The sequence below is a fragment of the Channa argus genome, chromosome 19, assembly GCF_033026475.1.
Source record: "Channa argus isolate prfri chromosome 19, Channa argus male v1.0, whole genome shotgun sequence".
Taxonomy (NCBI): Eukaryota; Metazoa; Chordata; class Actinopteri; order Anabantiformes; family Channidae; genus Channa; species Channa argus.
Genome location: NC_090215.1, coordinates 9,625,831 through 9,650,441, shown reverse-complemented (window position 1 = coordinate 9,650,441; position 24,611 = coordinate 9,625,831). Strand labels below are relative to the sequence as shown.

At 38.0% G+C, this 24,611-nt stretch overlaps 7 protein-coding genes across 8 annotated transcripts in view; 6 read left to right on the top strand and 1 right to left on the bottom strand.

Moving 5' to 3' along the window:
* The first annotated feature begins 452 nt into the window (after positions 1 to 452).
* Positions 453 to 3,099, top strand: msrb2 (methionine sulfoxide reductase B2). The gene is made up of 5 exons (XM_067485974.1): positions 453 to 982; positions 1,302 to 1,399; positions 1,740 to 1,816; positions 1,990 to 2,137; positions 2,320 to 3,099. Exons 1-5 carry the CDS (start codon positions 868 to 870, stop codon positions 2,449 to 2,451), a joined length of 570 nt encoding a protein of 189 aa, XP_067342075.1. The 5' UTR covers positions 453 to 867; the 3' UTR covers positions 2,452 to 3,099.
* A 155-nt stretch (positions 3,100 to 3,254) lies between these two features.
* On the top strand, positions 3,255 to 7,074 carry c8g (complement component 8, gamma polypeptide). Its single transcript, XM_067485973.1, has 7 exons — positions 3,255 to 3,630; positions 4,545 to 4,690; positions 4,923 to 4,993; positions 5,082 to 5,189; positions 5,303 to 5,407; positions 5,584 to 5,619; positions 6,861 to 7,074. Exons 1-7 carry the CDS (start codon positions 3,448 to 3,450, stop codon positions 6,878 to 6,880), a joined length of 669 nt encoding a protein of 222 aa, XP_067342074.1. The 5' UTR covers positions 3,255 to 3,447; the 3' UTR covers positions 6,881 to 7,074.
* A 141-nt stretch (positions 7,075 to 7,215) lies between these two features.
* LOC137104578 (lipocalin-like) lies at positions 7,216 to 9,694 on the top strand. Its single transcript, XM_067485976.1, has 6 exons — positions 7,216 to 8,024; positions 8,192 to 8,331; positions 8,411 to 8,490; positions 8,578 to 8,691; positions 8,768 to 8,869; positions 8,963 to 9,694. Exons 1-6 carry the CDS (start codon positions 7,929 to 7,931, stop codon positions 8,980 to 8,982), a joined length of 552 nt encoding a protein of 183 aa, XP_067342077.1. The 5' UTR covers positions 7,216 to 7,928; the 3' UTR covers positions 8,983 to 9,694.
* Positions 9,695 to 11,868: 2,174 nt separating this feature from the next.
* Positions 11,869 to 13,780, top strand: LOC137104574 (lipocalin-like). The gene is made up of 6 exons (XM_067485972.1): positions 11,869 to 12,126; positions 12,390 to 12,529; positions 12,618 to 12,697; positions 12,809 to 12,922; positions 13,016 to 13,117; positions 13,212 to 13,780. Exons 1-6 carry the CDS (start codon positions 11,884 to 11,886, stop codon positions 13,229 to 13,231), a joined length of 699 nt encoding a protein of 232 aa, XP_067342073.1. The 5' UTR covers positions 11,869 to 11,883; the 3' UTR covers positions 13,232 to 13,780.
* A 270-nt stretch (positions 13,781 to 14,050) lies between these two features.
* LOC137104577 (lipocalin-like) lies at positions 14,051 to 16,654 on the top strand. Its single transcript, XM_067485975.1, has 6 exons — positions 14,051 to 14,772; positions 15,004 to 15,143; positions 15,227 to 15,306; positions 15,413 to 15,526; positions 15,620 to 15,721; positions 15,816 to 16,654. The coding sequence occupies exons 1-6, from the start codon at positions 14,677 to 14,679 to the stop codon at positions 15,833 to 15,835; spliced, it is 552 nt and encodes a 183-aa protein (XP_067342076.1). The 5' UTR covers positions 14,051 to 14,676; the 3' UTR covers positions 15,836 to 16,654.
* A 145-nt stretch (positions 16,655 to 16,799) lies between these two features.
* On the top strand, positions 16,800 to 21,279 carry LOC137105054 (lipocalin-like). The gene is made up of 6 exons (XM_067487004.1): positions 16,800 to 19,818; positions 20,033 to 20,172; positions 20,288 to 20,414; positions 20,563 to 20,797; positions 20,876 to 20,977; positions 21,069 to 21,279. The coding sequence occupies exons 1-6, from the start codon at positions 19,459 to 19,461 to the stop codon at positions 21,086 to 21,088; spliced, it is 984 nt and encodes a 327-aa protein (XP_067343105.1). The 5' UTR covers positions 16,800 to 19,458; the 3' UTR covers positions 21,089 to 21,279.
* The window catches only part of cntnap2a (contactin associated protein 2a), a 292,011-nt gene continuing 288,674 nt past the window's right edge, over positions 21,275 to 24,611 (bottom strand). For both annotated transcript variants that reach the window (XM_067485954.1, XM_067485955.1), the window contains one exon: positions 21,275 to 24,302. In XM_067485954.1, the coding sequence (XP_067342055.1) occupies positions 24,103 to 24,302 (200 nt within the window). In that variant the 3' untranslated portion in view covers positions 21,275 to 24,102. The remainder of the gene's footprint in view (positions 24,303 to 24,611) is intronic.

Below are 24,611 nucleotides of genomic sequence, written 5' to 3'. Positions count from 1 at the left end.
ATGTCAGGGAAAATAACTGTTTATAGAGATAAAATTAGCGTGAAGCTAACGGGGTTAGCTCCGGTCCTGTGCTGTGAAACAAAAGTCCCAAAAGTTGAGACAAGGCTCTAACTGTCCACATCCGACTGCTGACTCACAGAGGACACAGACTCTGACACAGTTGTTGACTCTGATCCAAAAGCTTCTAATCTGCAGTAATTAAAATTCTGTTTACAACCGCGGGCATTCTGGAAGTAAAGTTGCAGTTATAACAAAACATTTGCTCCTTCACATTAAAATCATTATTTATTCAAAACGTCGGGTTGCTCTTATTGTGAAGCCGCCACGGGAAATGTAATAGGTTATCGCTGATGTTTACGATGCTCTTGAATGGAGAAAAACTCCAGTAAGTGTACTGATATTTAGGCGTATTGGTTTTAATGATCAAAAGCAGGGACTCACCGGCGGTGGCATTGGCCACCCTGCCCAGCCGTCTACACGCGCCACTGAATACTGCCTGTTAAAATTATAACCAAATAAAATCCCCTTAATGTATGTTTACAGATCTCATTATACCTCAATATAGATGTACAGCTTTGTTATGTAAATCTATCGTGGGACATGTCATCAGGCTTCCTCCGCTAAATCTTGTGTTCTGTTTATTTATATTATGGCCATAAATCAATTCCGTCACGATGCTCTTTGCACGTCGTCTAGCAATAAAACAGGTTATTAACCCGACCTACTTTGACTTACATAGAGCGAAGTGTGATTAATCGGGGGAGGACCAGCGCGAACTCGCCGCGACATGAACACTACAGAAGCAGCGATCGCTTCGAAGGAATCCTGAACTTGACTTTAGACAGACTTGACACAGCCGCCGCAAACATGTCTCGGTCCGTCTCTCGTCTCTTCGTAGTTTTTTCTCAGCACGCGACATCCAGATCCGTGGTGCTTCCAAGGAGAATCTCCTTATTCAGTCGCCCCGTATCCACATCTAAAGGTAGGCTACTGGATGAACTTGTGATTTCATTACTCTTGTTTGGAAATGGACCAGATGCAACCTCAACTTGTAGCCACAAAGGCCTGCAGGTGCACTGTGCTGTCGTTTTTCTCACGGACGCTGGACATTGTTAGTCGCGAGGGTCAGTGATCTAGTGTCGTGGGTTCTATTTGGAAAGGATTAAGGAGTCACCATAATAACAGGTGGCTTAAATGGTTAATTGGTGGATATATGTCAGGAGTAAGCATACGTCTGGTTTTCTGTCAACAAATGCACATGCAGACTCTGACCTGGTCATTAAAACACCTGTTCTCTCCAGGACTACCGTCTCTCACCCGTTACAATGAGCCTACAGACTGGCAACAGAAACTCACCCCAGAACAGTATGTAGTCACCAGAGAGAGGGGAACCGAGGTGGTGAGTTTGCATAAATAATGTACCCTAATGCCAATGCAATGAATTATCAAAAGGAGCGTCGCATTTGTGCGGCTATTTGCGTCAAACCACCAGTATCTCAGGCTGCCAGACTGACATACATACTGACTCATAAACAAGAGCTCAGTGGACTTTGATCGTCACTGTACAGCTGAGCTGAGACAGGGTTCAATCGGTCCAACTAGAAACTTTTAGCATATTATGAATTAGTAACTGACTGATAAATAGCATGTGATAAATGCGAATGCAGTGTAATTAAAAAAAAAAAGTCAGGTCAAACTCCATACTGTTTTAACATTTGAGTTTGTGGGGGTATTTTCAGCCTTTTAGTGGGATCTATCTCAACCATTTTGAAGTGGGGATGTACCACTGTGTCTGCTGTGATGCTCCACTCTTCAGGTAACACTATGATAATTTCATACACACATTTACATTGCGTTTTACGTCAGTTGTATTTCTGTTCTGTTCTGCTGAATGACAGTAATTGACAGAAAATGCGGTCTCGGGATTTGTTGTTTATTTAAAAATATTTCATTATATACTATATTGAGGGGATTCTGCTCTCTTGTTAGTTCAGAGGCTAAGTATGACTCCGGGACAGGCTGGCCAGCATTCAAAGAAGCTCATGGAACATGGGAGCGGGATGAAAGCCACACCTCTATCATTCGTCGCCCTGACAACAGCCTTGGTAGCGCTGGGACAGAGGTCCTTTGTAAAAATGTGAGTTGTGTTCAGAGCTGTGAAACCAAAGTTCATTGTATAGGCAGCACAAGTTAGAGTTTAAAATGTGTAGCAGATCCTTGTGTTTGGAATTTGATGCATTTTTTGAATATGCGCAAATTTCTTTTTAATTTTCGTGTTGGCATATGACTTGACGTGTTTGTGTGCGTTTGTGTGTGCAGTGTGACGCCCATCTTGGTCATGTGTTTGATGATGGACCAGAACCAGCAGGTCAACGGTTTTGTATCAACAGCGTGGCACTCACATTCAAACCCAGAGAAAACAACAAACCTGAAAAGCCTGAAGAAAACTGATGGACGTTGCCTAAACCACGGAAAACACACTGTTTTCTTGGAGCCAAAATGAAGGTCCAGAGTGACAGGGTTCTCCTTGGTTTTGAGCACTAGAAGTGAGAGGCATTGTTTGGCACAAAGTGTTTCAGTGCTTGAATTTTGGTGAACATGGACTTCTTGTGGTTTATTAGAGTGAAAGAACTTTGAGTATATGTACTGGAGAGAAAACTTTAAATCGGATAAACATACACTACAGTCTGTTATTCACACAAACACATCAAAGTATAGACCATCTGTCCATTTCAGTCGCTGTAATCACTTAATGAGAAACCTACACTGTATTGATCTATTGACCTATTTTTTGTTGTAAGAAATATTGTAATGAATGATGTTTGTCTTAATGTGGGGTTATAACTTGGAACATGAGGCTAACCCATCCATGCCAAAAACAAAAACAAAAACAAATTATTGTAACTTATTATTTTTGATTTGGTTCATATCCACAGAATCCTTAAAGACAAGGGGCCTGAAATGAATAGACCCTTTAGTCTGTAGGGACTGCAAAATACTGTAGGCTCTTGTCATTTTTTTCTCATCTTGTATGTGTGGTGCTCCATAATGTATCGTTAATTTGTCAATAAATGCATATTTTGTTTTTCTGAAAATTTACCGACAATAGAATTTATCAAAGTTTAAAAATCAACATGTTAAAATAATTGATTGGTGCCCCCTGTAGTTCAGATGCACACATCACAACACTTCAGTATGATCTCTGCCAGTTTATCTCTCAAAGAAAGTTAATTTGTAACCTAATAGACCACCCTCTGTTTCACATTGTCTGTTTATGAATTTGTCCTAGCTGAGTAAAACAGATAAGGAATAGTAGATAGAGAGACAGAGGACAGAAAAACAAATAGAAAAATAGAGTTCTTTGGGAATCAAGTAAAAGTACATGTGGCGGAGCAATCCTTTTGGACAACAATCCTGACTTTTGCGTGTATTAGTGTCAGTGCTAAGATGGCTGGAATGTGGCGTTGCATGCCAGCAGTGGTCTTGTTGATGTATTTGTGTCTTTGGGGTTCCAGTGAGGCTGTAGGGGGGGCTAAGAGTCGACCAAGACCCCAAAGACGACCTCCCAAGAAGCCAAAGATCGAGCCTATTGATGTGACCCCAAAATCACAGAACATAGACATACAGCAGGTAAGAAACTGGAGGAAGAGGCAGAGCATTCTATTACTATGTATTTTCAGTTATATTTTTCTGTGTCTGAATTAAATTGTGTGACCATGTTTAACCTCTGTTGGATATTATTTGTGAAATGGCTGGAAAAGGATTTATGAAAAAGCTGCAATGGAAAGAGGAGACGTCTCCTTTTGATAAATCAGGCAGTGCATTGCTGCTGGGAGACCACAGAGAGACCCCAGTAAATTGTTCACCATGCCATTGCCTGACCTTTCCACAGTGTACCATAGTAAATAAAAGTATCCAGGATTGCAAAAGAAACTGTGGACAGAGTAGACAAAGTTCACTTCCCTCAGCTTTTGCTGTGCAGAACACAGCTTGTAACATCTGCAGTGCACTGACTGTTCTCCAGGTTTTTGTCCTTAGTTAATATATTCAAAGTGAACAATTACTTAAGCAGCTAGCTGTTAACATTTAAAATGTTAATTGATGAGTTAAAAAAAAAAATCAACAAAATTAAACAGTTTTAGAGCCCAAAACATAACAGTTTAATTGGTTATGGATTAGTGTGTGAGCTGCCAATGTGAACATGCTTGTGTAATTGTGTCAATATGGTGTTTTGGGCAACAAAGGGAATTTTCAGTCAAATAAAGTCTCAACAAAACAAACAATAATGACACGGGACATTTGAAACAGATCTTGTTACATTAACTTACATTAACTAGGAAACCTAAATATAAGTTCAGTCGTCCATAATATAGGACAAATCCTGGGTAGAAACTGTTTACTGAGTCACTTTTTAGTTTCAGTCAAAAACCTCCTTGGAATAGCTTTCTATTAGCTAAAGCTGTGTCTGAAACTGAAAAGAAATGTGATGTTTATGTTTCCTATCTGTGTTTACATTTATCTGATCCTGATTCTATGTGTCGCAGATGACAGGCAGATGGTACCTGCTAAACACTGCCTCCAAATGTTCATACCTGATAAATCATGGAACGAAAGTGGAGCCTACAGTCATTAACCTCACATATTCCGTAACTTCTAACCAAACACTGTCTGTTAGCACAAAAACACGACAGTAAGTATCTATGGGTTGTATGCACAAATACTGTAAATTTAGAATTTAATGATTTGTTTTCGCTAATTTTGTATCCTAAAAATAAGGAATAGTTAAATAATTTAGCTCCCCCCCTAAAAGCTTAGAAAGATGTAAGATTACAGAATACTTCATAGTTAATAGCATTAATTTAATAGTGAATACAAAGCAGAACTTGTCTCTACTCTTCTCTTCTTTTCTATTCTTTTCTCAGTAATCACCAGTGTTGGGAGATTTTACAGATTTACAATCTGACACCAACCCCAGGACGACTAACACTGAAAGGTCAGCTTCTCTTTTTTAATCACCTTGTTAAGCATGGTAGTAATTCAGCATCACTCTTTCTAACCATGCTTTTTGTTGTTTCCACTAGGATCTCGGCCTGAGTTAAACACTGAGATTCTGATTGGAGAGACAGACTACAGCTCATATGCAAACATGTACTATCAGAAACAGGGCAAAATAACCCTAAAACTCTATGGTGGGGGTCCTCATCCACATGCTGTGATATTTTAGATGCATTAACATACATTGAATGTTTAAGTAAAAGATAATCTGCGTGTCATAATGTTTGTTTTTGTGCTCTTTATGCAGGCAGGTCTGTTGAAAGTCTGTCAGAGCCAATGTTGACCAAGTTTGAGCAGCTTGCTGAAAAACAGGGCTTCCAACTGGCATATCTCTTTCCTTTCCCTACATACAGTAGGTCTACTTCTACTTGAAAAAACATTTTCTACAAACCTTACTGATGGCTAATTTCTCAAAAGTTACATTTAAGCTGTTGGTCACTGACATAAAGGATCAAAATGAAGAGTAGTCATGTACCACTAGAGTTACGTTCTGGTTCCTTTGAATAATTTCAAACTTCTTCTTTCAAGGTCACTGTGGTGATGTGGACCAGGATCATGTCATCAGTAAGTTAAATATGCCTGTGGCTAAGAAGGCACAATGAAATTAGAAGCAGCAGAAATGGTTAAGAAAAAAAGACTGAAAAAAGATTATGTAAACCGATAAAATCAAAATGAACAAAGGAGCAGAAATGAATGGAATAGCTGAGACATGCTGACATGGTTTCATTACATATGGTTCATTACATATGGTTCATTTTTTTACAGTAATAATCTGTGCTTACAGGCTTAATGTATATTGTGTTTTCACATCTCATTGCACGCTAAAGGGCACTACACGCTCTTAAGATATGTGCATTTCACCTTGTTCCCTGTAACTGGGAGAAAGTTCACTGGTTCAGTGTGTTAAATGTTTACAGCTATGGCTCTGCTGTGTGCAAATGGCCTAATGCACTTTTTGTCATAGATCTGAAAGGAGAAATATGAATTCTCCTGCTCTCAATATTGGTGTTACCCATATATTTTGTTCTGTGATTTTTTAAAAAAATGTTTTACTATGTGTAATATACGTTGCACTAATTATCTTGTAGAAATGATATCAGTCTATCAGAATTAAGTGATTTGAATCTGGTAGGCTAAGGGAACAGACAAGATAAAATAACTGTAATTGCTTTATATGTAAACATATTCTGATTAGACTGTCTATAAAATGTAATGAATGTTAGGAAAGCTGTTTATTCTTAGGTTTTGGAGATTAAAGGAAATGATGACTTCAAAGCTTTTCATTAATTGGAGTAAGGTTTGGGCAATAAAAATATAGCCTAAATCTTTGAGAATATACATTTCACATTTAAAAATGAAACCCAGTTTAATGTGGTATTTTTCATTGTAATCTTTAGGGAACTTGGCTTTCTCAAAAGTTAAATAGATTTAGTGCTGATCACTTCTATGGTTTTCACAATAATAACATCTCAGTATGCTTTAACGAAATGAAAATAAAAACAGAGCAATGTAGTTTTGCTTTTAGATGTTGTACTGTAAATGTAGTAAGATATTTAAAAAAAACAAAAGGCCCATTTACAAAAATATTTTTAAAAAAGAGAGAAAGAGGGAAAAAAGATATTGGTTACGAGCTGCTCTTCAAGGAACCTAATGACCCGCTGCCGTGAACTCTTCAAATACTTTTCACGTTTGCTCCTGCAGGCTGTGCATGTGTTGGCTTCAACTTGTGTAACAATCCATTATCCAGTCTCAAAAAGATCAGCACAGCTTCTGTGTAATTAAACCTGACACTTTTTGTTTTACAGACTGTGTCCCCACATGCTGAAGAGGCAAAGCTGTGCAAAGGACAGACCCACTTTCCAAGTTCTCACTCAAATCTCTGATTGTTGTATAATTTTTGTGTGATAATGTGAATATTACCAAGTAATTTATGGAAAGACTTCACCAAGTTGTTCAATTTGTAAAAGTGACAACTTTGAATGTTAGCAATTACCGAAAATAAAACAAAATTAAGAAAGATTCAGTTATTGTAAAATGTGTTCAGCAACCAGCTGATTCTGTAGTGATGACATTGTCATGCAAGAGTTACTGTCATGTTTATTCCTTATTGTTTTTCTATTTTATAGCTACGTAGTGTGTGTTCTATGTATATTTTGGGGTTTGTGTGAGCGTGTGGAAGGTTTGGGCAGGAGTTTATGAAGCCCAGATGTCGAGCGCTAACTCAGGTGATAGTTTGGTTACAAAACTATGTTACAAAATGTGTTTATTGCCCCTTGCTCCAGCCAGCACTTGTGTGTGTTTGCTACATAAACAGCTGATTGCAAGTCGGTGCCTGCCTTATCTCAGGACAAAGGCAGCTCTGACAAGTCCATCAATAGATTTTAGAAAATGAAGAAGCAAATCAGCAACAAAACATAGATTAGTGTCAAACGAGATCATACAGTTAGTCCACTTCTTTGCGTCACCCTTAAATTCTCCACATTTTAAATTCCTAAACTATAAAATGTCATGGAATTTAAAGGTTGTGCATTGTGCGTTTGATAAACCAGACATCTCCAAGCATTTATGATTTAGGGGAGAGCAGTACAGGGACGTCAGAAGAACCTAATTATTTCCCCACTATCCCTTTTACTCTCTTCCTTCCCTACGTTCTTCCCTCCTCACCTCCCCCCTCCTGTACTAATTGTGTAATAGCAGTAAAGTCGCATGTCAGGGAAGCCCATTGACTTTCTGTAATATATAAGTTTCTAACAAAGAAAAGAGGAGGAGACGGAGGGATGGGGGGGCGGGGGGTTGGGGCTTCTGCTCACCTTATTATATTCCACTAACACTTCATTAACAGCTGGAAAGGCTTAGAACACCAAAGAGAAGCTATGAGTAAAACACTGCTGAAGATGCTGGGCAGTCTCATGTGTGTCCTGGCTGTTTGTGCTGATGTCACACCTGTCAAAGACTTCACCTTAGAGAAGGTAAAAGAGAGCGGAAGAAGTATTATCAGGATTTTCATATTAATTTGTCTATAATGTTTTACTATTAAACACAGTGTTTTTAGTGTGGATGGTTTATTGTTTAATGCAATTACTTGTATTTAGATCATTTTTCTTCTTTCTTTTTTCCTTAACCTTCTGTCATTTAGATGGAAGGCAAATGGTACATTGTTGGATTTGCTACGAACGCTCAGTGGTTTGTGGATCACAAAGCAGAAATGAAGCTGAGCACTGCTGTATTAGTGGCAACTGCTGAAGGAGACCTCAACCTCTCTTATGCTAACCTGAAGTAAGTAATAACTTTTTAATCAGACGTTCACAGTAAAACAAACAAAAATATTTACCTGCTTCTCTTTCTCTTTTTTTAGAGATGATGGTACCTGCTGGAGAATGACTCACAATGCTACTAAAACTGACACTCCAGGACATTTCACCTTTCGCAGCCAGTGTGAGTTCAGTATACAAGAGTACATCTCCAGGAAACATAAACACACACTGTATATTGAACTAATCTGTGCATTTCTGCTTTAATTAGTTTGGAACAATGATAATGACATAAACATTGTTGATGTTGTATATGATGACTACGCTCTGATCCACACCATCAAGACAAATGATGGAGTTTCTGAGGTCCTTAACGAGCTTTACAGTAAGTCTGAATCATTCAAGCAAAGTATTTTGAACTGATTTGCCAAAGCTCTAAGCAACTGAATCTGTGATTGCAGGCCGTACTCCAGAAGCCAGTGTTGCCCTGCAGCAAAAGTTCACACAGTTTTCCCTGGAGAATGGCATCCTCTCTGAGAACATTGTTATCCTTCCTAAAAACAGTATGTCTTCAATATAGAAAAATATAAAGAAACACTTTTCAAAATTTATTGGGGCTCTTTCTGTAAGTGGTCTCTTTATGTCTGCTGCTACAGGTGAGTGCCCTGAGGCCTGAGGAGTCACCTGCCATCCTTCACCTCAGAAGACTTTTCAGCAGTCCCAGTACTCTGGCAGCATGTCAGACCCCAAATCCTGCCAATTCATTCTTCATTCTCTCAAGCTCACTGGTTATCATAAAACAATAAAGGGCTGTCGATCAGAGATAAGGCAGTATTAAGTATGATCGTGGAAGCTGGACAGAGACCCAGAAATGTTAGAGTAATGATTTAAACATGAACGTCTGTGTAGCAAATGAAAATAAACCAAAATGTCTTGGTTGAACCATGGAAATGAGAAATAGTCTTTTATGATGCAATACAATGAACGTTTATGACTGCATTGTAACACCAATAAATCTATTTTTTTAATACCTATCTGAAAATAAGGTTGGTTCTCATATACATAACACTTGCCAGGCAAATTACCCCCACAACAGCAAAGGAAACGAGAAAAACACACTTGCGATCAAAAAAAAAACATTAGAAGCCTGATTATATCGGATGGGATGGCAGGCAGGCATTTGTAGTTATTAATTTGAGCATTTAATAACCATAAGCTGAAAGGAAGAAATAAAGCCTTATTGGATTGAACTAAATTGAACTGATGCCAATTTTATGAGCCCAAGAGGGCAGCAAAGGACCTGTGTGAGTCAACTCTTGACATCTGTTAAATCTCTGTAAAACAATAAAGGGAAATAATAATAATAAAGAAACACAAAATATAACTCATTTATTACTAAAATGGCCTTTTTTCATAGCCTTATATATAGGAGGTAAAGTCTCTGTTTATCACTAATAAATCATATCTAAGGTCAGGAAAACAACACATGTTAGGTAAAATGCTTCGTAAACTGTAAGCAAAACATCCCCATTATGATCTATAATAACAAACATTATGAAGGAGTAAATGACACAGCAGTGTTGTTCCAATGTATGTTTTTTATCTCCCAACTAGTACGACACCTATTATCTAAAAAGGTGGATGGCAGGTTGATGGATGACATGTTGGACAGACAGACACTCTATAAAACTTTAGATTCATTATTCAAAAACATTTATTCTGGCTTAAATGATTGCAGTGTGCTCATTTACAGACTTAATGTTAGTGGAAATAAGCACTGAGGAACTGTGTCCCTGGTCATTAATAATGTTTCTGAGGTGAGAATTGTTAAAATGTAACATTTTTAGAATTCAAACCATGTCTTAGATTGACTATATTGACTACGACTATTACTTTAAATGTGATGGCTTCAGATGAAGAGTTGATGAACAGCTGACTTCACATTACGAAGCTGCTGAGGTTAAGGTAAAAATGGAGAACTGACTGTAGGAACGCAACTCTCCATCGGGGATGAAAACAGTGACTGATTTGAAACTGATTATAAACAATAAGCATAAAAAAGCATTAGAGTAACTAATGATTATGTAATGAATAATGCACAAGTTGGTACTTTATACTGGGCAGGAAAACAGGAAAACAGAAAATGGCTGTTACTATGTTTTACAGATAATTATGAATGTCCCAGTCTGGTCTAACTTATGATTCATAAATGTGGCAATAATAACAGTTCATTCATCATTTGTTCCTGTTACTCAACTTACAACGTTGTCAATGAGAGTTTGTCTTTTGATGCTTGTTGGTATAAAATTTTTTTTAGTTTTTTTGTCCTTTCACCTTATCCCGTGAGTTCAGGGTCGCCACAGCGGATCATTGACCGCATGTTGATTTGGCACAGTTTTTACGCCGGATGCCCTTCCTGACGCAACCCTCCCCAATTTCTACTGGCACTGCACAGCTGGGGAGGGGAATGGGCTGTTAGGGGTTCAGTGTCTTGCCCAGAGACATTTCGACATATAGCCAGGGCCAGGGATCGAACCACTGACCCTGTGGTCCGTGGACGACTGCCTTTACCAACTGAGCTACAACGGCCCTTAAATCATGAAAATGATCACACTCATGATTCGTACTGGCCTTAGCTCTTTCCAGCACCCCTGTGTGTGTATAAGAGTGTGTATGTGGGTGTGCTGTGCGCTAGCTAGTAATATAAATATACTTAGGCAGTTTAGTGTCACCTTCTAAAATAATTAATTTTGAAGCATGCAAAAATAAAACATATACAAGAGCGTACAAATATAGTCTGTAGCTCTTTCTTTCTTTAAAAACTGTTTTAAATAAAATGTTACAATAATTGCAAAAATGTGTGTGTAAACTGTGTTAAACACTACTTACTGTTTTGGGTTGTTTAAGATTGTCCCCTTGTACTTGCAGCTCAATCTGGTGCCATATCTTACATAACAGTACGATCCCCAACTGGCTGCATAAAAAATCAAATCAGCACCTTGTAAATGATAAAATGAAAATAATACTGTACAAACTCTCATAAATAATAATTAGTAATTAAGGGACAAACTCCTTTTACATAAAACATGTCAAACAAGATGAAACACTGCTCTTTCTCATGCAATTATTACCAAGCAGAAAAAGAAAAAGAGAGAAACTATGAACACTCACTGTAAGCTGCAAAGAACAATTGAATATTTGTAACAAAACCGGCAAAGATGTTTAGAAAAAAATAATAAATGCTGTTCTTAAATAACGCAGCATCAGAGTTGCTGGCAAAGCCATTAATACTGAATTCACAAATCGTTTATTATATGCGGCCTGTTACACTACGCATTAAAAACTTCAATCATTCAGTTGATTTTCTCGTTTTTTTCTCTAAAGTTGAGCAAACACACACCTTGCTTCAGGTCACATGACTGTGTTTTTTAAGCCTTTATGAACTTTAATGTACCATATGGTCAAGAAATAAGCTGAAAGTGGGAAAAAACTATGATATTTTCAATTTGTACTGTTCTCGTATTCCACATGCAACAATTGTGTAACAACAGTGGGTAAAGGCCAATGTGTTTTTGTAATGCAACAATTTAATGACAGCAGGGAGAAGGAGGAGACAAAAGGGGGAGAGGGGGATGGGGATATAAGGAGCCCCCAGTCACCTTTACCTCTTTGTCATGCTGGCATTTCATTGACAGCTGGAGAAGTTCAGAACAAGGAAGAAGCTATGAGTATTACCGTGCTTAAGATCGTGGGCGCCCTAACGTTTGGCCTGGCTGTTTGGGCTGAAGTCACACCAGTCAAAGACTTCAACCTGGAGAAGGTAAGAGGGAGAGGAAGAAGTATTACAATAGTATTCCCAGTTTTATTAGTCTGTGTCCTTCACAGTCACTATCATTACATTTATGTGAGAAAAGAAGTGTTTTATTTGGGTTTTGTTCGATGCAACTATTTCCTTTTCACAATATTCTTTGTGGTGTTGTGTAATGTACGTTTGTGATTTACTGGTTCGAATCTCTTAAGTTCAAAGATTCATTTTTTAGAAGGATGTGTATTACTTTTCTTTTTTCCCCTGCTTTCATTTAGATGGCAGGCAAATGGTTCGTAGTTGGATTTGCTACCAACGCTAAGTGGTTTGTGGATCAAAAGGCAGACATGAAGGTGGGCACTGCTGTATTAGTGGCAACAGCTGATGGAGACCTTGACCTCTCTTATGCTTACCTGAAGTAAATGATTAATCCCATTTTCAATTCGTATGGTTCTCATGTTGATAAGATCAACAAACTGACCCGCTTCTGCTTTTCTTTGTTTTAGAGAAAACGATACTTGTTGGAAATTACATCAACTTGCTAATAAAACTGAAACTCCTGGACGGTTCATTTTTTACAGCAATGGTGCGTGTCCGCGCGCGCACACACACACACACACACACACACACAAACACACATAGACACAAACACAGTGTAAATTCATATACCTAACCTGTGTATTTCTGCTTTTATCAGTTTGGAAGAATGACAACGACCTGAGAGTTGCTAATGTTGTGTATGATGACTACGCTCTTATTGTCACAAACAAAACAGCAGATGCAGGGTCTTATATTGTCCACGAACTTTTCAGTAAGTCTACATATTCGTTCATATCGCAACATTGTTGTGGCAAAGATAGTATGTTGAACTCAAATAAAAAAGCAACTGATTATGTGATTACAGGTCGTACTCAAGAAACCAGTGTTGCTTTGCAACAGAACTTCACACAAGTCTCCTTGGACAACGGCATTCTCCCTGAAAACATTGCTATCCTGCCTAAAAGCAGTATGTCATCAATATGGAAAAATATACAGACACTGTATTTGTGAATGCATTGTGGCTGTTTCTTTACCTAGTCTCATTATGTCTGCTGCTACAGATGAGTGTCCTGAGGCCTGAGGAGTCACATGCCAGCCTCCATCCTTCATCTCTTGCTCACAGAAGCCTTTGAAGAGTCTCCGAAGAGTCTTATCTATCTTGGTTGCAAGAAGATTTGTTTTAGCATTGTGAACATCTCTGGTTGCAAATGACACTATTACAAAAATGTCTTGTATAATGGATGAAAGAAATTTGAGTGCTGGGACATAGGACTACGTTAAACCACACATACTTTATTTTGACAAATCGGTTTCCTGTAAAATTTGTGTCGTCATATTACATTGATTATTGTAGATGGAGAACAGCGGATGATTGCAAATACCACTTCACTTATTGTAGAGGACCGGGGAGTGGACCCGTGCTTTGTACCATTACAGCTTACGGTACAAAATGAAACATAAATGTCTTCTGCTTCTTGTGTGCTGTGAGCCTCATCGTACCTTTGTGTTCTTGTCTCCACAAGCTGAAGAAAACACTAGAATATTGTATCTTTTAAAAATATCAATGTGTAGAAGAAGAAGTTGTTGAAAGTCTTACAGTTTTAACTGTTGCATAAAAAACTGAATCACTGTCAAGGGTTTTTATTTAAGGACAATACACAACTGCTTTATCTTTCAGTAGCTTAATTCTGATGATGCCATTACTATGCACGAGTTATTGTCATGGTATAAGTGTGAAAACACAGAAGGGTTGGGCTTGAGTTTATGAAGCCCATGTTAAGCCCCTATGGTTGATAGAGTTTGGTAATAAAACTGTAAAACTGTAAAAAAAAAAAAACGGTTCTTACTGCTCCTTGCTCCAGCTCCCACCTTTGTGTGTGTGTGTGTGTGTGTGTTTGCTACATAACCAGCTGATTGCAAGTCGGTGCCTGTCTTGTCTCCTAACAAAGAGAGCTTTGACAAGTCTATTGGAATATTTGAGAAAGAATTCACAGCAGATCAGCATCTTGTGTACAAGTTAATGGATTTTGGAGAGAGTCTTTTCACATAAAGGCATAGACTCGTCTAACAAGATGAAACAGCTCTGTTGCTCATGTAGTTGGTATAAAATGGACAAAGTTAAAAAAAAGTTGACATTTTTCATGAAACTATGAGCACTGAAAATATCTTACAAACAGCTGATTGGTAAGAGTATTGATGAGAAGGTGGAGAAGTACACGCCTGGTAAAACAACCTTGTTATTTTCTCCTTTCTCCTCCTTGTTCCCTCGTTCGTCCCTCCTCACCCATTGCATCCATACAAGCCACTTGTGTGACAGGGATGCTTGTGCCAGTGGGTAAAGGTCAATGAGTTTCTGTAATGCAGAGGTTAGTAATACAGTAGGAGGAAATGAGGAGGAGACAGAAGGGGGATGAGAGAGTGGGGAACAGGGGCCCACAGGATATAAGGAGCCTCCACTCCCCTTTACTTATGTTCCACTGACACTTCATACATCACCGGAGAAGCTCAGAACACAAAGGAGAAGCTATGAGTAAAACACTGCTGAATATGCTGGGCGCCTTCGTGTGTGTCCTGGCTGTTTGTGCTGATGTCGCGCCTGTCAAAGACTTCAACTTAGAAAAGGTAAGAGGGAGAGGACGAAGTTTACAACAGCATTACCATTTGGATTTGTCTGCAGTGTTATGAATGAATGTTACCTTTGTCAGACATGTTGTATTATTATGTGGTTACTTGTTCAATAATCAGTTGTATAATGTGTGTTCTTGAGTTTATTGCTCATAATCTCTCAAGTTTAAAGTTTTAATCATTTGAAGAATATTTATTAATCTTCATTTTTGCCCTCCTTTCTATTAGATGGCAGGCAAATGGTACATGGTTGGCTTTGCCACCAACTCTCAGTGGTTTGTGAACAACAGGGCAGAAATGAAAATGGGCACAGCTGTATTAGTGGCAACCGCCGAAGGAAATGTGGATCTCTCTTATGCCAGATTGAGGTAGGGAAATAGATTAAATTAAAACATCTTCATATTGTCTTTGTGGAAAGGAGCAAAGGCTTCTTTGTGCTTTTTTTTTTTAGAGATGATGGTACCTGCTTCAGAATGACTTACTTTGCCAACAAAATGGACACTCCCGGACACTACTCCTTCCACAGCCATAGTATGTAATGTACACACACACACCTAGAGAGAGAGAGAGAGAGAGAGAGAGACACAAACACACTACAAATTCAGCTTTGTGATTCACATATTCCTGGTTCTATCAGTTTGGAACAATGATAATGACATGACCATTGTTGATGTCCTGTATGATGACTACGCTCTGGTTCACACCATTGAGACAAAAGATGGAGTGTCTGGTGTCGTCAATAAGCTTTTCAGTAAGTCTGGGTCGTTCAGCATTGGTGTGGGGAAGATTGTATATTGAATTCAGGACTTACCAAATTTTTAAGCAACTTATTGTGTGGTTGCAGGCCGTACTCAAGAAACCAATGTTGCTGTGCAGCAGAAGTTTACACGGTTTTCTTTGGACACCGGCATCCTCCCTAAAAACATTGTTTTCCTGCCTGAAAACAGTACGTCATCAATATAGAAATATATACAGAATATTTATTTATAAATGCATAGGAGTTGTTTCTTTTAATGGTCTCTTTATGTCTGCTGCTACAGGAGAGTGCCCTGAGGCCTGAGGAGTCACCGGCCATTCTCCATCCTTCTTGTTCCCCTGTGGGTCCTCACTCTATACCAAAGACTGATCCTGATTCTCTCAACCCATTGGTGGAAAGTACTGTGCTTAAGCACATTTTTCATGTAACAGTACTTTACTTAAGTGGATTTAAATAAGGCTACTTAAACTTTTTACTCCCCTACATTTCTAATCAATGTTGCGTTACACGTTATACTCACACTACTTTGCACATTTCATAATTTGCCACTGTATGAAAACTAATCACTAGCAAGACAGGAATGTCTTCACTAAACCAGGCACAGGCAGATTTCTCCCTCCTCCTTAATTGATCTTATTTAAAAACTTATTTGAAGTTTTAGCAGAGCTCAAAGTGAATCTTAATCTTTGCATGTTGTGCTGGGTTTGGACTGTCTCCCGAGTTCTGCAGAGCGAACTTTCTATTTTTGAAAACATTTTCAAAATTTTCTATTTTGAAACTCAACGCTACTACATCCATTGTAAAATGTGCCTTCAAATTGAAATTGCAATCTATGATCAATGAAATGAAATTAACTCTGTAATGTCAAAGTCGATCAAACAATTTACTGACGAGTGTTTCAAAGGCTTCCTCAGCTTGACCTTGACATTTCCTCCCTCTACTTCTCTCTGTGCCGTGCAGAGGATAGAACAATAAAAGGCTGACAGTAACACAAAGGAAAGGAATAAAGATGAGCTATTGAAAAAATGATCTTTATGAGATGCATTGTGGCAGGTATGTATTTGTATCTGTCTATTTGAGTTGTGAACTGTGGCATATAAGTAAACTGACTCAGATAAATCATTTCATGGACTAAATTGATTGTGTTATTTATTACCACAAGGGGGCAGCCTATGACCTGCCCTGATTTACATCAAAATGCAAGTGTGCAGCTTAATTAAAACTTTTTGTTGTCATTTTTACTTTTAACCAGATTAAACAAAGAGTGAATAAAATACAGCAACTATGCAGCACCAATACCAACAAACACAAAACAATGTAGTCGCTATTGGAATGAAAGGCTGTGTGTATCTACATCAACTCTTCACTTTATCATCACTTTGTAAAAGATACTGGAGGTCTAGTAAGAGAACCTAACATAAAGAAATAAATAAACTTCAATATAAAGAACACAATTATCACTATATGACATGGAAACACACTGTTTATATTTGGACAGCTGAATATACCCCACCATCTATGTATATGCATTCAACAAGATATGAATGAATGCAGACAGACACATATGATGTTACCATGATGACAGCTTCTGGTTTTTGAAAGAAACCTATCATCATGTTGTGTAGGGCACATAATCCATGATGCCAACTCCACTTTGGCAGCCAGTAACTGTCAGTATGAGTCCTGGGCAAGATGATGTAATACTAACTCTTTTAATCAGGTAGCCGTTCAGGAAGATTTGCCAAGTTCAAGTATAATTCCATAGGTTTATCTGATTATCTTTGCAGTGGACAGGTGGTCATCAGCTCTTCAGGAAGGTTCAGGGGTAGGGTCAGTGACTGTCTGTTGGCTGAGTGTTAATAAGGGCAAATATAAACTGGCAAGAAACAGGTGAAAGATTAGGTGAAACATTAACCTTAATAAGGAGGTTACGCTGATCCAGGTCAATTAAGGTATTATATATGTGGGGCAAACAAAACAGACTGAAACTACATAGACTGATGTTTGTAGGAAAAACAGGGACAGAACACTGTGACAGTTTCCCTCTGTACTGTTGTGAAACAGACGTAACATTAAATTCAAAAAGTCAAGTTTCTGAATTAAGGTACAAGTACCTTAACCTATTAATTAACTACAATACCAAGTTCCACCACTATTTATAAATGGTTCCTGATTTAACTGTCTGCCTGTTTTCTGAACCAGCTTTTTGGACATTGGACTTGGACTGTGTTTGCTCATCCCCCTTTGTTGACTGCTCAGGTTTTGGGTCAATTTTATTTGCCTGCTTTGATTTTATTTGTTTGACCCTGGCTATCACCTGGTTCTGCTTAATCCCAACCTTGGATGGATAGTGTATGTGTGTGTCTGTGTGTTTTATGATTAAATAATTTGAGAGGATATACACTTTACATAAGTATTGAGTTTGTTTACTTTTGCCATCTCTGGCTCCTGTGGGCTGTGCATGTATGTTGCCACCAGCTGATTAATTGGTATAATCCAAGAATTATCATGATGTTAACTTCATCCTGTGTTTTTAAATTATCAGCTAATTACAAGTTGGTGCCTGTGTTCTCTCCTAACAAACAGATCTTTGATGATTCAATTATTACTATCAAAGAGATGAACATACAAATAAATCTAAGGAGTGAAAAGAAGCCTTCCAGGTCTCCAAAGAGAAGGAGAGTAGAGTTTTCCCGATTGAAAAAATCAAACTCACCAAACAGAAGAATGATTACCACAGATTGAACAGGATTACCAGATTTTTTTAGTGAGTACACCAGCTGTGTGCCTTCTTATTTGAAATGGAAAAGACAAAGAACGATAACAGGCCTCAATATGCAGGTTTTAAATAGGAAATAACATTTAGACAATTTGAACTGATTTTGAAAAAAACCCCCAACTATTTTATGGAGAATAATTAAAAGGACATTATGTCGAAGAGCTGATACGATGCTGAAAGGATGCTGCTCACTTAAAGGCTGCGGCACATAGAAGAATTTGAGCATTTAAAGGAGTAAAACTATTATTTCCCAATCATAACTTTTTTTCCATTAATAACAAAGTTGAATTAAAGCTTGAGAGGATGACAAGAGCATAAGAACAAAAAGGTCAAAAAAGGAGAGAGGAAAGAAATACAAAAAAAAAAAAAAAAAAGACAGTTAAAAGAAGTGGAAACAAAACAAGAAAGAAGACTATCTCTTAACTTTATCTATTAACAATCTATTTAACCCCATAGGAATAATAGATCTTAAGGTGAGATTATTTTCACATGAATCATGGGCTAAATGGGTTTCACTGCTATGTTTAATAATAATTATTGCCTCAGATGAATGCAAATTGATGATTGATGATAATGATACATTTCCATTGTTACCAAACAGAAATTAGGCCGTGGCAGTGGTCAGCCTGCCAGTGCATGATCTGTAATGCAGAGGTTAGTAATAGGAAGGGAGAAGGAGGAGACAGAAATGCATTGGCTAGGACTGGATACATGCTCAAAATAGGGTGGCACAGCTGGAAAATTATTTTAAATGTTTTAATCACATAAACTACCTGCATATTAAAGATGTGTTTCTAAAGTGTTTGGGTAGCACTTTATACCTCAGAAATTGCAGGTTAATAGTAAGGTAAAATTTATAAATAATAAAATAATATTTTTGTAATAACAACATAACAGGACATATTGATAGTAAAATAATAAAGCAATATTATGATTTTTACTTAAAATAAGCAATGGAAATACTATATTTATAAAGTAGAAGTATTGTAAAAAACTGTTCAATGCAAGAAATGTCAAATAGCAATAATCAAATAATAATAAACGGGTGGAGAGGGGTAAAAATCCATCTCAAATTATGGCAACACCATAGATTTATGTATTAAATAAACATTATTTACTGTTATTAATTTATCTGTTATAATTTATAATGATAATTATTTTTTTTAAGCTTAGGATTTGGTCACTTAACTTTCTGGTGAAACTTCTACATCAGGTACCCACCACCTTCTCATGGTGGCAGAGGTGGCACCTGGAGTGCCCAATCAGATTTTGGGGGTGGTCAGTGCCACATCTGGCCCCACCTCTGGTAGAGAGGATAGTGTACCGGCCTTTGTATGATATAAGTAACATCCACCTGTGTTTAGTTTGGTATATTTCTCTGATAGTGGAGAGGCTCAACACACAAAGGAGAATGAGAAACACACTGTTGATGACGCTGGGCACTCTGATGTGCGTCCTGGCTGCTTGGGCCGATGTCACACCTGTTGAAGACTTTACCGTGAATAAGGTAAGAGAGAGTGAGAACTATTACATTTGTCTGTATAATCCAGAATAATTTGGTCAGAAAGGTGTTTAGTATCTCCTACTTCATGTGTCAGATGACTTGGGTGAGCTTAATGCACGTGCTGCAGTTTAGCAACTGATTTTTAAACACTTAAAGATTTAACTCTGGTTAATTGTTGAAAAAAAATTTTCATTCGGCATAATTTACTTTCTTTTAGATGGCAGGCAAGTGGTACATGACTACCATTGGTACTAATGCACCCTGGTTTGCAAACTACAGAGCAAGAATGAAGACAGGCACTGTTATGTTCAATCCAGCTGAAGCAGGAGACCTAGACTTGTCTTGTTCCAACCTGAGGTGGGTAAGTGATTAATGGGAAATAATATTTTCAAATTAAAAGATTATTACATTTCCTTTTTTGAAAAAAGATAATAAAGTGGCCCTTTTTGTTCTTATCTTTTTTTTTTTTTAGAGATGATGGTACTTGTCGGAGAATGACTGACCGTGCCAAGAAAACTGATACTCCTGGACGGTTCACTTTCCACAGCCAGCATGAGTACAAGACACACACACAGAGACACACACTTTCATTTGGAAATTAGCACGAGGACATGTATTGAAATAATGGGTGCCCTAGTTCTTTCCTTACAATCACGACCAAAAATGCCTAACTGTAACCCTTACTATAAGTCTTTGTCAAATGTCCTCACTATGGCATAAAATTCAAACTAGTCCTCATTCTACTAGTCCTACAAAAACACATTTAAATATTTTTGGGAGACTCACCCTATTCTTAACCATAACGGTTATTCTATACAAGCATTTAATGTATATTCTGCTGCCTGTCCTGTGTTTCTACTTTCATTAGTGTGGGGCAGTGACAATGACATGCATATAGTTGATGTCCTGTATGACGACTACGCTTTGGTTCACATCATTAAGACAAAAGACGAAGTGATTAATATTGTCAACATGCTTTTCAGTAAGTTTGGTTTATTCATTCCTTCGTGTTGAATTCAAGATTGGCCAAAGATGAGAGCAACTGATTCTGTGATTGCAGGTCGTACTCAAGGAACCAGTGTTGCCCTGCAAAATAAGTTTACACAGTTGTCGATGCAGGCTGGCATCCTCCCCCAGAACATTGTTCTCCTGCCAAAAAATCGTATGTTATCAATATATAAAAATATACACACACTTTATTTATAAATGCGATTTGGCTGTTTCTGTAAATTATCACATGTCTGCTGCTTCAGGTGAATGTCCTGAGGTCTGAAAAGCCACCTGCTATCCTCCATCCTTCATCTCTTGGCCATTGAAGTCCCAGGCTTTCATCTCTGAAGAATTAGACATTTTTTGTAAATCAATGTAAATCAATCTCTCTGGCTAATTGTGTTTAATTGTGGTTTAGTGTCTGACAATGCAAATGCATGTGTTAACATGAAAATAAAAAAGACTGAAATCAGAGATCAAACACTCTTTATTGAACTCAAGAGAACCGAAAGCAAAACATGGATTATGGTTTTGTCTGTCAGAGCTGATAATCCGTTGTCATTTTAATCAAGGGTGTGGGTGCGTGTGTGCATGTGTATGTATAGTCAGAGTTATAAAAAAGGAAAGGAAAGTCCCTCATTTGCCTTAATGCATTAGTGTGTAGATGGATAAGGTTTTCTTTGAGGCTGCAGCAGAAGGCAGGCTGAGTTCACCAGCTGTCCTAATGGTTTTGATAGTTACATACCAGTTGCAGTCAACCATGGGGTGTTGATGAGGATCATCAGCAATTGGACCACACAAACATATAAAAAAATAAAATAAAATTCACAATAGGATTGGCAGCTGGTTTTAACCGTTACACGTTGTACTGTAAATGCTCTTGTAAGTAAAACAGAGAAACACAACTGACAGAAAAACACCATAGATAATATAATGTAGCATGTACAGCTGCATGTTAGACAACAGTGGCACAGGTAGAGCAAAGCTCAGGTCATTGTTGGCAAAGCAGAAGCCTCCTCATTTTCAACATGTTCAAATTGAACAAACAACCTTGACTCTATCAAACATGCATTTCACTTGTGTATGTGCATCACAGAAGGCAGATTTAAAATATTTGTGGATTGAGTAGTGTGCACTTCTTCTATACACCAATTCAGCTGTTTCTACTGAATGAAAACTTACTAATCTATGCTTCCCAGTTTACATTTATAGGATTAAAGAGGAATTAACTTGTTTGATCTTGGCAGTTCGAATCCAAATCAGGCTTTGATTGAGATTCGTGGGAAAACAGGGCACCTGAAAACCCACTTCATGCAGTACCAGTCATGTTTTTGGAGTAAGAGTGTGATAAGTAGTCCAGGTGAAAGACATTGTTCTCCTGTGAAATTTGAAGGAGTATGTCGTTTGTACCGGGCGCCAAAAACAGACAGGTCTAACTGCTGCGACATCCAGCAGCTGTAGTGAATGTTACACCATGACAGTATTTAGACCTTAAAAAGTTTGTTAGGAGGCCGGCTTGGGGTGGTGAATTGGTCAGAAAACGCAGGACTTTCACACAGGGGACCCAAAGTTTGAATCTGGTATGAAACAAGTATTGTTAGAGTCACATTACGCACCTGACTTGACATTACCGAAGTACTGACTTTTAAGGCAGACTGTGGCTGTGTCACAAATGAGTGAGTAGGGGATGAGATCAGACACAGCCTGTGACTTATATGTTAACCCTAACACAAACCTAGCCTGCCCCTCAATTTTTTGTACTTAACCCAAAATGAACCTCTGTGTGTCCCCAGTTTAAATGTTGCATTTTAGTGTTTAGAGCGAAAAATGCACCTCTGAAACTGGACACCATTTTGGCTCCATCGTAACCAGTGATTTCTGCTATTTTGTGCTGCACAACAACAGATGCCTGCCTCTGTACGTAGTGGCGCTATTTCAACAAAATGTTCACTGGGACAGATAGGACAGTACGTACAAACAATCCTTGTGGGTGGTAAAGTTAGGGGACTTGTTGGACATGGCTCAACAGCTTGAAGGCACAATAGATTAATCAGCCAATTGTCATCATAACATCATCCCTGGAAAAAATACTAGCAGTCAGTATTTGTTTTGTTTTATACTGCTTTAGCCCAATAATGCCTGGAATTTAGTGCAGCAATACAACTTATGAAGTGTCAGCCAAGTTATTCAATCAGTTGTGCACACACTTTGTCCAATATAAACATTTTTAAGGGACCTGCACATACTGTATACCCACAAAAGCATGCATGTTCTGTAAACCCACAGCCCATTTAAGTTTGAGATGCAAAGATATAAAAAAAAAACTCCTTAACTCAAAGACAAACTTGTAATGAGCCAAAAATAATCTGAGCTAATCTGTGAATAGTTTAAGATCCAAGTGTTTGGCAAATGACCTCTCAAGTCAGAATGAGTAAAGGCTTGCGGCTTCACCAGTAACAAATGAAAAGAAAGCTGCCATGCTGAGCTAAGCCATATTTGTGTCATAATTTCCCATCATGCTATGAGAAACCCCTCTGTGCCCTTCTTCAGAAAGGGATCTCCCATACAATCTAATGTCATAAGATTTAAACATAAAACTCTATATTTCACACATATTTAATCGACAGACTTATGATATCATTGTCATATATTTCTCATTCGTTTTATGTATTGGACTCTGAATATATCTTATAAAATAACAAAATATTTTAGTAATAAAGTGACTTCTGGTGTCTCTATTCAACTCTCTATTACAACCATAGTAGTGTGACAGATATGAATGTTGAGAGTCTGGTGCAACTACAGCCTGAAAAACGAGAAATAAAAAGGGTTTGGCATGTTGATTTGATTATTTGTGATTAAAGATTTGTTAAAAAATAAAACTCAAAATGCAACAGAGACTGGTAATAAATCTGTGCTATCACACGATCCAGTAAGTATAATTATTTGTCATATACAGTATTCAAAGGACTCCTGAAAACTTCCAAGCACAATACAAAGAAGGACACGCCAGTTAGTATATACATGTACAGTCTGTAATAGCCGTGCTCTGCTGAATAACTGTCCTCCTTCTCTTTCTAATACTCTGAATATATATAAAAAAAAAAAAACAGAACAAAACAAAACAAAACAAAAGGGAGTTTTGTACATGTCTTTCTGACATCCTCGCCTTTTCTGGGAGATCATTGTCCTCATGAATGGCTGCTCCTCTGTCTCTCCCGTGATTGGTCACTGAATAAAACCTCCAACAAGTGGCCTGACGAATTGTTTCCTCTTGCAAGGTCCCATCATTGGCTGTTAGATGAACCACTCCTTCTTTGACTCGTCAATGGTTTCGGGGTTATCGGTGCCGATGATGGCTGTGTCCGCTGATTCTCCCGCAGACTCCCCGCTGCCCTTGGCCTCGTTGGTGTGGTAGGTGCCTTTGTGGCGGAACATGTAGCGTATCAGGAACACCAGAGTGCATAAGATGGTGAAAATCACCACCGCGATGATACCTGGAGAAGACAAAGATGTCATGTGCACAAACATATGTGGGGTGTTATTCTTGAATCAGAAAATTTGCTCTTCTTGTTATATTCAAATTGTTGTTAATTTTGTTATATTCACATAATAAAGTCTATACAGATTTATAGAAAAACCCAACAAATTCCCCTTGAGCAAGAATGAAGGTGAAAGTGGAAAAGAAAAACCTCCAACAGAACCAGGCAACCAACTGCCTTGACCAGTTGGGGAGAGTAAAAAGATAAAACAAAAGAAGATCAACAAGAAGCAACGAGGAGCAATAGCAAAACAGTAATTACACA

Bases quoted from the DNA above. Each gene is read 5' to 3' on its own strand.
- LOC137104574 (XM_067485972.1), top strand. From the start codon at position 11,884: ATGCAACAATTTAATGACAGCAGGGAGAAGGAGGAGACAAAAGGGGGA. The intron at 12,127-12,389 runs GTAAGAGGGAGA...GCTTTCATTTAG, and splicing joins AAGACTTCAACCTGGAGAAG to ATGGCAGGCAAATGGTTCGT. The intron at 13,118-13,211 runs GTATGTCATCAA...CTGCTGCTACAG, and splicing joins TGCTATCCTGCCTAAAAGCA to ATGAGTGTCCTGAGGCCTGA.
- LOC137104577 (XM_067485975.1), top strand. From the start codon at position 14,677: ATGAGTAAAACACTGCTGAATATGCTGGGCGCCTTCGTGTGTGTCCTG. The intron at 14,773-15,003 runs GTAAGAGGGAGA...CCTTTCTATTAG, and splicing joins AAGACTTCAACTTAGAAAAG to ATGGCAGGCAAATGGTACAT. The intron at 15,307-15,412 runs GTATGTAATGTA...TGGTTCTATCAG, and splicing joins CTACTCCTTCCACAGCCATA to TTTGGAACAATGATAATGAC.
- LOC137105054 (XM_067487004.1), top strand. From the start codon at position 19,459: ATGATAATTATTTTTTTTAAGCTTAGGATTTGGTCACTTAACTTTCTG. The intron at 19,819-20,032 runs GTAAGAGAGAGT...ACTTTCTTTTAG, and splicing joins AAGACTTTACCGTGAATAAG to ATGGCAGGCAAGTGGTACAT. The intron at 20,798-20,875 runs GTAAGTTTGGTT...CTGTGATTGCAG, and splicing joins TATTGTCAACATGCTTTTCA to GTCGTACTCAAGGAACCAGT.
- c8g (XM_067485973.1), top strand. From the start codon at position 3,448: ATGGCTGGAATGTGGCGTTGCATGCCAGCAGTGGTCTTGTTGATGTAT. The intron at 5,408-5,583 runs GTAGGTCTACTT...TCTTCTTTCAAG, and splicing joins CTTTCCTTTCCCTACATACA to GTCACTGTGGTGATGTGGAC. The intron at 5,620-6,860 runs GTAAGTTAAATA...TTTGTTTTACAG, and splicing joins GGACCAGGATCATGTCATCA to ACTGTGTCCCCACATGCTGA.
- LOC137104578 (XM_067485976.1), top strand. From the start codon at position 7,929: ATGAGTAAAACACTGCTGAAGATGCTGGGCAGTCTCATGTGTGTCCTG. The intron at 8,025-8,191 runs GTAAAAGAGAGC...TCTGTCATTTAG, and splicing joins AAGACTTCACCTTAGAGAAG to ATGGAAGGCAAATGGTACAT. The intron at 8,870-8,962 runs GTATGTCTTCAA...CTGCTGCTACAG, and splicing joins TGTTATCCTTCCTAAAAACA to GTGAGTGCCCTGAGGCCTGA.
- msrb2 (XM_067485974.1), top strand. From the start codon at position 868: ATGTCTCGGTCCGTCTCTCGTCTCTTCGTAGTTTTTTCTCAGCACGCG. The intron at 983-1,301 runs GTAGGCTACTGG...TGTTCTCTCCAG, and splicing joins CCCCGTATCCACATCTAAAG to GACTACCGTCTCTCACCCGT. The intron at 2,138-2,319 runs GTGAGTTGTGTT...TTGTGTGTGCAG, and splicing joins CAGAGGTCCTTTGTAAAAAT to TGTGACGCCCATCTTGGTCA.